At 33.8% G+C, this 14,260-nt stretch overlaps 1 protein-coding gene across 1 annotated transcript; it reads left to right on the top strand.

The window, feature by feature from the left end:
• Positions 1-1,632: 1,632 nt before the first annotated feature.
• Positions 1,633-7,365, top strand: LOC140440132 (uncharacterized). The gene is made up of 8 exons (XM_072530425.1): positions 1,633-1,722; positions 3,425-5,289; positions 5,405-5,998; positions 6,117-6,211; positions 6,292-6,558; positions 6,650-6,790; positions 6,900-7,024; positions 7,144-7,365. Exons 1-8 carry the CDS (start codon positions 1,673-1,675, stop codon positions 7,289-7,291), a joined length of 3,285 nt encoding a protein of 1,094 aa, XP_072386526.1. The 5' UTR covers positions 1,633-1,672; the 3' UTR covers positions 7,292-7,365.
• The last annotated feature ends 6,895 nt before the right edge of the window (positions 7,366-14,260 follow it).

The raw sequence follows: 14,260 nt of genomic DNA, 5'->3' as shown, positions 1-14,260 counted from the left end.
CATTCCTCATACCACCGAACTCCACGCTCAGAAGGATAGATAAAAGTATTCAAAATTCTACTGTTTCTAAGGAAAAACTTTCAGTTTTCGTGGTTACTTGTGATAAACAGATATCATCATGTTCCTACTAAGGCGACTACTGGTGTACTGCAAAAGATATGCATGAAATAAATCATATTTCTAGAAGTACATCATAAGGAAGACGTACTAGATGTCAAAGAAACACACGCTTAGAATTTAGTAAATGTGAAAAGCGTTCGTTTAAAAAATTTTCTCTTGATAAATAGTATACAGGATGAGAGTGATCCCACTAAAATAACTATGCTAAACAGGCCGGTCGGAAGAAGAAGAAGGGGGCGACCTAAACTCAGATATCTGGATGATGTACAGGAAGATCTGAGGCAGATTGGAGTGAGGGGCTGGAGAAGACAGACAGTCGATAGAGAAGGATGGAAGAATGTTTTGAAGCAGGCCAAGACTCACGAAGGGCTGTAGCGCCAACTGATGATGATGATTGAAATAGTATACAGATTGCTAACAAGTTTAGTTGTAACATTATGATTACAGTTTTAATTTAATATTTTTTAGTTTTGTTATTATCTAAAGAATACAGTACACATGCTTTTACTGCACTGATATTACTTAGTTATATAGTTTTGGCCTGTAGTGTAGATGCCAACGTTTCCATTTTGGGAACATTTTTTTTTTCTCTCAAAACACAGTATTATGTTTTATTTTCACAAAATAAAATGACAAAGATGTAACACAAATATACACAAATCCGACGAGGAGTGAGACAAGGTTGCGCCTTATCACCGCTACTATTTAATTTGTATTGGGAGTCTATATACAGAGAAGCATTAGACGAAGTCCAAGGCAGAATTAAGATTAACAGAATCAGCATAGACAACATCAGATATGCTGTAACATTATGTTTAGAGTTTTAATTTAAATTTTTTCAGTGTTGTTATTATGTAAGGAATACAGTACACATGCTTTTACTGCAATGATATTACTTTGTTATATAGTTTTGGCCTACAGATGTCAACATTTCCATTTTGGGAACATGTTTCTTCTCTCAAAACACAGTATTATGTTTTATTTTCGCCAAAGTAAAATGACAAAGATACCCCAATAACATGGTTTTTACAGATATTTGTGATTTTTTTGTAGTTTTTATTGATTCGGCGTTTAAAGGGTTACGGATGTTTGATTGGTTTCCATATTAAATGGTCGTATCTATTACGTTGTGTTCCATATTTATTGACTATTTCTTCTCTTGCAATTTTAGTTGTTTTTTTTTATTTGATTAGTTAAGCGATTGAAAAACGTTTTCTCCGCTGGATTTCGACTTTCTTTGGATTTGGCATTTGTATATAAATGAGTATCTTACTATCTTTGACGACTCTAAGACCTATAAGCAAACATATAGATATAAACCAAAAGAAAAACGAAGATGTCCTATTTTATTGATAAGGTAAGCACAATTTTGCGATTTTATACTTGTAATTAGTTACTATGATAATAATTTAGAATTATCAAAGTACTACGTGACAAAAATAAGGGTTTTAGCACGAATTTTTGTAATAATCGTTGACCAAATTTGTTTAAAAAGAAGAGTAGCAGCATCAACCAGCATTGTGGGCAAGTTTGTCTCGCTAACACAGTCACAATGGTCCAGGCGTTGCAAATTCTTGCAACGTTGCTTGCTCTACAACTTAGGTAAGGCAATAGATATGATAAGTATAAATTTACCTTTAATTTGGATACAAATTAAATCTACTAAAGTTTTATATGTAGCGCACTGATTTTTGGAAATAGAAAACTTGTACAGACTTAAGCCTTTTGAAACACTTTGAAAAAATTGTTGAACTTTGCTGTGTTTGCTTTACCATATTCAAGTACCAATAGAAAATACTAGAAAATATTACTAGAAAAGTTATTTAAAAGGTTGTATTTTAGTTCTTCGTAATGTTTTCTTTGTGGCACTTTAGATTTTTCAAACTATATCCTTGGAACCTTTTTCTCATTTGCTGAATTAACTTTGCTATTATATTTTGATATATTTTCTATTATACATATCACATGATATGCATGATCTTAAAACATTTTGAATTAATTTTCCTAAAGCTCAAAAAAACACAGATTTAGAGTTCCACAGAAAAAAAAAACAAATGAATGAGGTTCTTACATTGTACTTATTTTACTTCGCCCCGTTTATAGCATCGTAGGTCAAAATATATGGTGTGTCATGGAAGTAACGCATAAAAGCATAATTTTGTTTCTCGTGGTGTTTAAAAAAAAAAGCATAAAAACAGGTCGATTTTTATTTTCAAATTGTAATTTTTTGTGTTGCATAATATTTATGTTGCATAATATAAGTTATGACGTCAATTTTTTTAATTTGTGCTTCGTATATTTAACTGATTTAATTATAGAAATGAATAGCCCTTTGAGAGACAAATTCAATGGTAAAGGGTTTGGTTATACTTCTTCAATTACCTTATAAAATATTCGTGAAAGTTTCAAGGAGGTTTTATTTTGTTTTTTCTTTAATTCTTCTTCTTAGGGTGTCTTAGACAATTAATGAATCTTAGTCATTACTTAAGCCAATTTTTTTATTTCTTGCTGTTTTTATTAATGTTTATAATTAAACCCATTCAATAATAATTTCCACGTCATTCAAATATTAATTCATTTCCACAACATTCAAAAATGTAGCAATTTGCACCGATTCCCTTTTATCCATATTCTCATTAAAATCAATATTTACTGATCATCCACTAGTTAAAGTATACACGACGTACTAATCTCGTCACGATTTAGAAACCAAAGTTTTACTTATTTGGCTTTCGTCGCACATTGGCCTTGTCGCTAAGGAAATTGCTGATCGCCATTACTTCATCCATTATCCAAACAACGATCCAACCAAGCAAAGACCTTAAAGCTTAACAAGTCCATCCTAGAATCTTGGCAAGTTCGTTGGAATAACTATGATGTTTCAATATACTACGCAGACTTCAACCTAATATTACTTGGCAAAGTAGAACTAACCTCACTCGCAACGAATCACGGATAATAAGAAGACTACGAATCGGCCATAAAAGATTGACACATTTTTCTTAGTGTACACCGATGAACGTCCAACATGTCAACAGTACCATTATGTACTTACCTTAAACAATATATTAACGGACTGCCAACAGTACACCAGATCCACGACAGAAAAATAACTTGAATTTATCGCTAGCAGATATTCTAAACTATCCAAGTGAATACACCAAAGTACTACAGTTCCTCAAAGACATTATTCTTTTTAATAAAATTGAATACCTATTGTGTAATCTCCAAGAATAAGTGAACTTTCTTTTCGTTCTTCTTTTCTTTTTTTTTTTAATTTTTATTCTTATTTTTTATTTTCTAGTTATGGAGATCCCCAACATGGATATCCTATTCATCTTCCTTATTTACCGCCAGATGATTGTGATCCATATCCACCACATTACCCTCATCCAATACCGGAACCAGCATGTGAGATTCCTGTAATACCGCATCCATTACCGTCTCCACATCACCCACCTCTACATCCTCTGCCACCTGAATCTTGCGAATTACCTCCAGTCGTAATTCCACATCCTCATGGAGGACCAATCTGGGATTATGATGATTGTGACTATCCCTATCCTGGGTATCTCCATGGCCCCGCACCCCATTCTCCACTACCACCACATCTACCACCTCTTCATCCCCTTCCTTTGCCGGAACCATGCGATGTTCCTCCAGTAATAGTTCCACATCCTCATGGAGGACCAATCTGGGATTATGATGATTGTGACTATCCGTATCCTGGATATCCTCATGGCCCAGCTCCTCATCCACTTCCATTGCCAGAGCCTTGTGATGTACCGCCAGTAGTAATTCACCATCCATCACCACCCTCACCACATCGCCCACCTTATCATCCTCTTCCAGTTCCAGAACCATGTGATGGTCTACCAGACTGGCTAGATGCCTGGCCAAACGAGTGGCCACGTTATTTCCCAGGTGGCTGGCCAGATGGTTGGCCTTGTGATTTTCCACTTGGTTTGCCACATGACTGGCCTCATGATTTTCCACATGGATTACCACATGACTGGCCTAAGAGCTTCCCACATGGTTGGCGCCCAAATAATTTACCACAAGGATATCCCAATGCTTGGCCCTGTGATTGGCCTGAAAACTGGTGCGACTACTGGCCTGATTGCTGGCCTAATTACTGGAATGATTGTGATCTCCCATTACCTGGACATCCCCACGGACCATTTCCAGTTCCACCATCTCCACGTCCCTTACCACTAGCACATAATCTACCATCCCCACATCCACTTCCATTGCCAGAGCCTTGTGATGTACCCCCAGTAGTAATTCACCATCCATCACCACCCTCACCACCTCGCCCACCTTATCATCCTCTTCCAGTTCCTGAACCATGTGATGGTCTACCAGACTGGCTAGATGCCTGGCCAAACGAGTGGCCGCGTTATTTCCCAGGTGGCTGGCCAGATGATTGGCCTTGTGATTTTCCACTTGGTTTACCACATGATTGGCCTCATGATTTTCCACACGGATTACCACACGACTGGCCTAATAGCTTCCCACATGGTTGGCGTCCAAATAATTTACCACATGGATATCCCAATGCTTGGCCCTGTGATTGGCCTGAAAACTGGAGAGATTACTGGCCTGATTGCTGGCCTAATTACTGGAATGATTGTGATCTCCCAAGACCTGGATATCCCCATGGACCATTTCCATCTCCACGTCCCTTACCACTAGCACATAATCTACCATCTCCACATTATCATCCTTCTCTACCAGTAGAAACATGTGATGTAATTTCATATCCACACGGTTTACCACATGACTTGCCTCATGGTTTTCCACATGGTTGGCCAAACGAATGGCCCAGACATTTCCCAAATGGTTGGCCAGACGATTGGCCCTGTGATTTTCCTCGTGATTTTATTCCTGATGGGCCTCATGATTTTCCACACGGTTTTCCACATGACTGGCCCAATAATTTCCCACACGGTTGGCCTGTACCCCATGGATATCCCAATGACTATCCCTGTGAATGGCCTGACAACTGGCACGATTACTGGCCAGACTGCTGGCCCAACTACTGGGATGGTTGTGATTATCCCTATCCTGCTGGCTCAGTTCCTGCTATACCCCCACCAGCTGAAAACTGCGAAGTTTTTCCAAAAGAATTTTCATTTGGAGTAGCTAGTGGTGCCTACCATATTGAAGGTAAAACTAATGAATAGGTCTTTTATAATATTATATTATAAAGTTATAATTTACCAATGTTTAAATATACAGAATTTCTAATAGTTCATGACTAAATACACTTTTATTTTTAAAGGAGCCTGGGATCAGGACTGCAAAAGCGAAAACATTTGGGATCGTTGGCTTCACACTTGTCCATCCGTCGTAATTGATGGTTCAAATGGTGATATTTCTGCTGATGCATACAACCATATTAAGGGAGATATTGAAATCTTAAACAATCTAACTGTTAGGCATTACGTATTTTCAATCTCGTGGTCTAGTGTCATATACGATGGATGTGGTGATGTTAATCCCTATGGAATTGAACATTACCGTACGCTTATTAAGTTACTCAAACTTAACCACATTGAACCAATCGTAGTTCTCTACTATGGCGATCTTCCTCAATCTCTTGAAGATCAAGGAGGATTCCTTTGTTCATCTTTTGTTGAATGGTACACTGAATATGCAAGAGTTTGTTTCGAATACTTTGGAGATGATGTTAAATATTGGATAACTTTCCACAAACCAACCACTATCTGCAAAGATGGCTACGGTCTAGGAACATTTGCTCCTGGTATTAACGATGGCCCTGGAAATTATGAATACATTTGTGGCCACAACCTTCTTAAAGCTCACGCCGCTGCCTACCATTTATACGATGACTACTACAGACCATGTCAAAATGGTAAGACAATATTTGTTTAAAGTAATATAAAATACTGAGAAATAAAGATTTTACCTAACATTACATTAACATATGTAAAAACAATGTAAAAAACTTTAACAATATTTTTTTACTTTAGGAAAGATATCGATCACTCTTAACTCCGATTGGTATGAACCTCAGTCTGCTTGTGATACTGACGTATGTGCTGCTGAAACTAAACTCCAATTCCAAGTAAGTGGTAATACCTGCATTGTATTTGCTACTTTAACTAATAATGTAATTGAACTTCAATTGGATTGTATTTATTTAAGATTGGTTGGTTTGCTCATCCTATTTATATTGGAGATTATCCAGAAATTATGATTGAAAGAATTCGCCTTAATTGCGACTACAATGGTTACTACAACGCAAGACTTCCAGTCTTTTCACACGCAGAAATCGAATACATTAAAGGAACTCATGACTTCTTCTCCCTTGCCTACGAATCAGCTTTCTATGTTACAGCTGCTGCTGATAATTGCTGGGGCAACATCTGCTATGAATCTGATGTGGGAGTCCAATTAGTTGGCTGTGATGGAGTAAGTAAAGTTTATAAATATGTGAAAAATTTAATAAATCAAGAATATTTAGCATTTTTTACTTATATATTTATTTGTGTATTTTTTTAAGGAGTTTCTTACCTGCGGAATTAGGCAACTTCTTGGATGGATCAGCAGAAACTACTACAATCCATCTGTGTTCATTACCAATGACGGATATGGTACTTGTTCAAGGGATTGTTATGATTGTGATAGAATTGAATATATTAAGGTGATTTAGCTATTTTTAATTTTCTATCTGCATCATGAAAGATAATTTATTTTTACTACAAAATTGTTTTTTGTATGCTTTATTTATATAGCCAAGTGAATCTTTTTAGGCTATCCTTAGAAATGTCAGACTTTCAATGATTGAGGACTACACTAGAGTATACGGATATACCTACTACAGCTATATCGATGGATTTGAATGGAACCTAATTGATGGAAGACTAGCAGGATACACGTAAGAATAATAAGTGTATATATTATGTCGTTAATATTCTATTATATAAATAATTTTGTTTATTGTTTTGAAATCAGGTAATATCGATATAAAACATAATTTAATTATTTATATTTCAGCCTTAAATATGGTTTATACGATGTAGAATTCGACTGCCCCCAGAAGACACGGACAGCCAGATCATCTGCAGCATACTATCAACATCTTGCTTCTACTGGATGTATCGAAGATCCTTGTCCATCTCCGTACTACTATTATCATTATTAGATAATAATAGTATCACTTATATGATTTACTTACTTTGGCTGATGATTAAATTTAATAAACGAGCATTTTAAAAATCTGTGTCTTTATTTTTATTTATTTAAATAGTAAAAAACATTAAAAAATTTTAAATTCCAAGGTAAGAATACAAAACCTACGATAACGAGAACGGTCAGACATGTAACAATTGTTTCCAAATTTAGTTCTCGCTACAATAAACTAGGCCAATGTGGTCCAACCTTTTAGACGTTGCGGGCCGTATTAAATTTCTCGTTCTAAAAAAGTTTACTTTAAAAAATAATATACAAACGAAATATTTTATTATGGTTTACAATTTACATGTTATGTTTAAAATTTAACATAAAATAAGAAATCAATAAGATATTTGAGGCAAGGGTTTATCCTCTACTAATTTTTGCACACCTATATCCATGCTAGTCATAGTGAGTCTAATACACGCCTCCAGAGAATCGTTTTCCATGCGATTACGTGTTTTAGATTTAATATGCTTCAAAGCAGAAAATGTACTTTCACATATATACGTAATACCAAACAATGAATCTAGTTTCAACGCAAAGATACGAAGTTTAGGAAAACGATCCTTGGAGACTAACTTCCAAAAGGTACTAATGTCTTCATTTTTCTTTGCTTGAAAAAACGAATCGGACTGTAGTTCGCACAGCTCTGATTGGTATTCTGCTGATTGGCTCTGGATGTTGACTTCCATTGGATTGTTAAAAAGCTCAAGATCGGGTTTTAATGCATCAAATTCCGAAAACCTTTCATCGAATTCTTTTTTTATTTTTGTAAATTTTGTTATGTTTGTTATAAGAACTTTTGCAAACCTCGAGAAATCGATCATGGTTTCTTCTTGATTTATTTCGAAACACGCAGGAAAATGTGTGAGGTCGTTTATTTTCATGCAGTTCTCAAAAAGATCAAGTGTTTTGCGAAATGTCTTAATTTGACCAACCAACTGTGATACTGTCCTATTTTTCCCCTGGAGTTGTAGGTTTAATGTGTTCAAGTGTGAGGTAATGTCTGTTAGAAATGCCAGTTTATGAAGAAATCTTTTGTTCATAAGCTTTGTTATAAATACGTCCGTATTAATAACAATTTCCGTTTCAAAAAACAGTAAGATCTCTTTTCTTAAAGAAAAAAATAATTCTAAGGCATTTACCTGCACTCAACCAGCGTATCTCTGAATGTAGGGGGACGTCCTTATATTCAGTATTTAACTCCTCCAAGAAAGAGATGAATTTCCGGTGTCGCTGAGCTCTGTTTCCTCCTCTTAAGCTGTTTACTATCTGCACTACAGTTTTGATTGTATGGTTGATTTTAATTATCTGTTCGCAGCTTCTTGATGGATAATGCAATGAAACATAATACAGTTAACACCATTTTCCCGCAAAAGTCCAGCCAATCCCGTTATGCGTCCCGTCATTGCTTTTGCTCCGTCGGTGCAAACGCAAAAGACTTTTGAAAACCGTCTATATTTTTCACAGCGTCACTAACTGCTTGAAATATATTTCTACTTTTGGTCCCGTCCATGGTCCGTTTGGTCCATGTGGCGCAGTTTTAGAAGTTCTTTAGTTAATAGCTGATTTTTGTCAGTAATATCAACAGATTTGTCCAAGACTAAGGAGTAGTAATAACAATCACGACAGTGGCAGATCCAGAAATTTTTGTCAGGGGGGGGCATGGGTCTTGGGAGTGACTTTGATACAGGATTTAGATTTTTGCATCTTTCAGTGGCTGATCCCCAGAAATTTTTTGTCGGAGGTGGGGGTCATGGGCCTTGAGGGTGTTTTTGATATAGGATTTAGATTTTTGCACCATTACGATTGATATGATTTGTGCCTCATGTAAGGGAACCATTTTCTCAATAATTATTTTAAGCGATATATTAAGCCAATGAGAAGTTATTAAAACCCAAAAATCCTACGGGTGCAAAGAAGGGTACAACATTAAGGGGTCGTAAAATTAAACAAAAAAAATAGTTTAAACCCACATACTCTATGACAGTAAAATCAAGTGTACAAGACTATTAAACCAAAGAAAAGTTATTAAAATATAAATACTGAATAATCAAGGACTGTCAATTTAAACTAGGTATTTTAAAGACAATTAATTTAAACCTACCTATCCTATAGCTACAAAATCAAGAACAAACCAAGAATAAATAAGTATAAACAAAAGTTAAGTAATTTAAATGGAATAACTCAATGTAAGTGTAAACATTAATGAATGTATTTAACATTCCTAATTAACTCTATCTTATCGTTGGATATCCGATATCAATTTGTAAAAACATTCATTTATTCCTTATTGCTATACGGAGTGAAAACATGGACTCTCGGAATTACAAGTATGAGGCATATAGAAGCCCTTGAAATATGTGTTTTTCGAAGAATGCTGAAGATTTCGTGGACAGAGCACGTGACGAATAACAAGGTGCTCAGAAGAATGAGGACTGAGCGAGAACTCCTAAATATTGTAAACAATATAAAAACGAGTTATCTAGCACATATTTACAGAGAAGAAAAATATAACTTTCTACGACTCATAATGGAAGGGAAAGTAGAAGAAAAAAGAGGTCCAGGAAGAAGAAAATGCTCCTGGCTGAAGAATGTAAGAGGCTAGACAGGCATAGACACACATTCGATACTAAGAACAGCTCAAGATAGAGAGCAATTTGCTGTAGTTATAGCCACCCTTCCGTAATGAAGAAGAAACCTTAAGAATAAGTGTAAACAGCATTTTGTTTAAATTAATTTATTTAACAAAAAACATAATATAATTAAGAAACAGTAAGTTATTTCTATACTTAGGCATATTAGGCTATAAGTGAGTGAAATATTATTTTACTCGGTATTGAAATTTTTCCCACGAATTGTCAGCAACAGTCGGCAACGAGTGGTAAATAAAAGTTCAGTGATTAAAAATACTATAAGAATAAGATAAGTAAATATTATATAGTTTTATAAAACGTAATATTTTCGCCTATCCGATTTAGCAAATCGCTCTATGATTGCATCAACATCTAGAGAAATTTCAGGATGCACATTGATGAGTGCTAAACCAGTGGTCCTAGAACCAGAAGGCTAAACTTTAGTTAACCTTTCCGCAGAAGTTCTATTTCTAAGCCAAGTCTTTAGACGCTTAAGCGTAGAACGCTCTGCTGTTGCTGCACTGACTGGCAGTATAATTAATAGACTTCGGCAAATATGCATATTGCATATTTTGCATATTGTGCATATTTTATGCAAATATTTCATATTTTGGCATATTTGTATAAAAGTTTGCATAAAGTGCATAAAAGTTCAGATTTTTATACTGTATTTGAAAATTTTTAAACATACCAATTTATTTCAATTCTTGTATAAAATTTTGTAGTCATTTTAATCAAGAAATGATCTAAGTACGTAATCTCTACAGGTACAAAACATTTACAATTTCAAAGAAGATCAATTTAAGTAGCCCTCAACATTCTTAGAAAGTCTCGGTCACTGAGGCATTCAGTTATTGGATAATCGCTAAGGGTTCGCTCATTTGCATTTTATGATCTAATCCCCAAATCTATCTACAATTTATTGTATCTTAAAAGCAGGTAAACGGCTAATAGTTTTGTTCCTAATTTAGGGATTTTCCAAAATCTCCCAGTTTATTGAATTAGGTACCTAAACATTTCTAATTTGATGCTCAGATTTTTAATCATTTTTGTTTTGATATTCAAAGCGTAAACACTCGTTGTGCGTAACAAAAAGGAAGATTGTGATTTTATAATGCCTAAAACAACCAGTGCTTCAACTTGGATTAAACCTTATAAAGAGCTGTCTATGGATATGGGAAAAATCTACTGTTCAGTCTGTGGCAAAATTGTAAGTATCTAATATTTTCTATTAAATATCTAATATTTCATACATACAGGGTGTTTCCAAATGACACTTACAACGTTTGACTGTAGATACTTCTCGAAAAATTGAACAAAACGATATAGTTAATGAGGGGTCAAACTTATTTACTTTTCGAGATACAGGGTGTTAAAATTAAAAAAAATTAAATTCTTTTAGTTAATAACAACAATACCTTTAAAACCAATAAACGTATTTACTTGAAATTTAGTACTCGTAGGTTGTTTTTAAATGAAAAATAGCTTCCTTTAGTGAGAAAAAATTGTCCATGGTACAATACAATGGTGTGTATTTAGAAAAATTTTTCACCTTTACTTTTTTTTATGAAGTCAGCTATTCTAAAACACAATTATTTTTATTGTAATTGAATTAACAAAAAAAAAAACTTTTTTGTTGAATTTTAAAATAAGCTATATGATGTACTAATGGTTAGTAACAAAAACTAATTTGTGGATTAATACTGCATTTAAAACACTTAGCGAGTGTTTTTTTTTTTTTCAAACCAGTTATTTGATTAACCAAAAACACCTTGTATATTTTTATATTTTAAAGGTTGGGTTAAAATAAAGGTTTTTATTTTTATTTATAGATAGCATGTGAGAAGAAATTTCAGATAGACCAACATGTGAGAACTGCTTCACACATTGCAAAAAAAGGAAAAATAGGAGGAAAACATCAAACTTCAATGGCTAAATGTTTCCAATCTACTTCAAAAAAAATAAATGAGCAAGAAACTTTTAATGAAGACTTGTGTCGCGCATTAGTGTCTGCAAACATACCGCTTTCAAAATTAGCAAATGTAAATTTTAGTTCGTTTCTAAAAAAATATTGCAAACTTAATGTTCCAAGTGATCGGTCTCTAAGAAGAAATAATGTGAACGGGCTATACTCGTCGGTGTTAATTAATATTAAGGAAGAAATTGCAGATAATTATTTTTACATATCTGTAGACGAAACCACTGATTCCTCAGGAAAGTATATTGCTCATTTATTGATTGGTGTTCTTAAAGAAGATACCTTACCAAAATCTCATCTTATTTCATGCCAGCAACTTGAGAAAACAAATGCTTTAACAATTTCGCGTTTTATACAAGAAACATTAGCAACTTTTTTTCTTCCGACAACTATTCCTTCTAATAAATTACTGCTTATCTTATCGGATGCTGCTCATTATATGGTGAAAGCAGTGTTCTAGCTGGAAATATTTCGGAAACAATTAATTTAGAACCAAATGTTTTGGTTAGTTTGAAAAATGCTCCCGTTACATCAGTTGATGTTGAACGAAGTTTTTCCATATATAAATACAGTAGACTCCCTCTATAACGAGAACTAAAATGACAGACTAATTACCTCGTTATAAGCCGATCTCGTTATATCAGACAATCATAATACTGTGCATACATATGAATCTGTAGTTTTCTAAACCATTAACTTCCTATAGTGAAGCCATTCAGAGCAATATAAGATGCTAATAAATATTGTTTGAATGGCGTTTTTGAAAAAAAGTTATTTACTTTTATTGTCAATGAAATATATTAAAACATAAAAGAGTTGTTTACTTTTATTATCAATGATATACGTTAGAACAAAAAAGCTGTACTTAAATTTTTTTCCAACTACATAATGTATAAATCGTATTTTCAAGGATAACATAAACTATTGCTTCTGCAATTTTAAGAACTCTGTTATTTTTAACTGCTTTAAATGGTCCAGTATCATTCTATCATATATTTTCTAAAGATGTGAAACAGTTGTATTTATTCATTGTAAAGAAGTTTATTGCGGGCTGCAGTTAAGTTTATTGAGGGGCTGTTTGAAAAGGTATTTATTTATAGCCACGACCCGACTAAAAACGTAAAAAACACTTACCAAAAAACACGTTTTTGGATCTTATTTATAATATATCTTTCGTTATAACCAAATTTGCCTCGCTACAGACGGTTATAGTTCAATAGAAATTTCACGGGACAACTAATGTATCTCGTTATAAGCGAAACCTCGTAATAACCGTGTTCGTTATACAGGGAGTATACTGTATATGTACTCAGAGAGAAGCCACAAGTTTTTGTTAGAAAATTTTGAACACCACTTGGTCATTTATTGTTACCATAATTCTAAATAAGTTTATTCATACTTAAAAATGATGTAGTTACTTAAAATAAATGTAAATCTTAATGAATAGTAGGAAATATTTAGTTATGTACACTTTTTTTTTAAAATAAAATTGTTACTATTTTACGATTTTTTTATTTATTTGTATGCAGATTTTGTAAAATATTTGCATATTTTCGGGTAAACACGTGCATATTTATGCGCATATTTTCTACATTTTTATTTGCATATTTGCCGAAGTCTAATAATTAATATTTGCAGAAATAATCTGATATTTGGATACATATGAATGTCGCCGTTTTCTAATACTTCTAAAATACAATCGGGAAGTTTTCCATTATTTTGCACGACTCTTTTCCACTTTTGAATCCACAGTGAAAACTCTTATTCTACTGTGGAATATGCAGTAAGTAGTTGGTCCAATAATATCCTAAAAGGTGATAAGATTAAGATATTGTCTAAAAGGGGTAAATAAATAGATCTTCGGAAATATTCGTCACAAGAGTTAGCAGATTGGTTTTTACAACAGGTTTGACGAGAAACTATACGAGGCATCTTCAATTCAATGTCTAGTTGTTTATCTATTAGTTTACTTCATAGTAAAGTTTGCTAAAAACAGATTTAGCATTTGATATTTTATTTTGAAAAATGGATTTAGTGTCCTCTATAGCATCAGTAGCCTACTTAAAATCTAATTTTGGTGACTGAAGAAGACGACTAAGTGATACAGTTGTACCTAAAACATCACTAAGGCAATCTACTGTTTCACAGTTTCACAAACACCTTAGACAGCAGCCCTCAGTTCCTTTATTTTTATTCACTAACGTATCAGACAGAGCTAATGCAACAACAATATTCATTTTGATATTTATTATAGATCAATTATAAAATGTAGTACACAGTCGCAACAACTATAATACATATTCAATTTACAAACAACCAATTC

Source organism: Diabrotica undecimpunctata, chromosome 4, assembly GCF_040954645.1.
Source record: "Diabrotica undecimpunctata isolate CICGRU chromosome 4, icDiaUnde3, whole genome shotgun sequence".
In the NCBI taxonomy this organism is placed as follows: domain Eukaryota; kingdom Metazoa; phylum Arthropoda; class Insecta; order Coleoptera; family Chrysomelidae; genus Diabrotica; species Diabrotica undecimpunctata.
The sequence above is the reverse complement of the archived record's forward strand: the minus strand, read 5'-3'. Positions and strand labels throughout refer to the sequence as shown.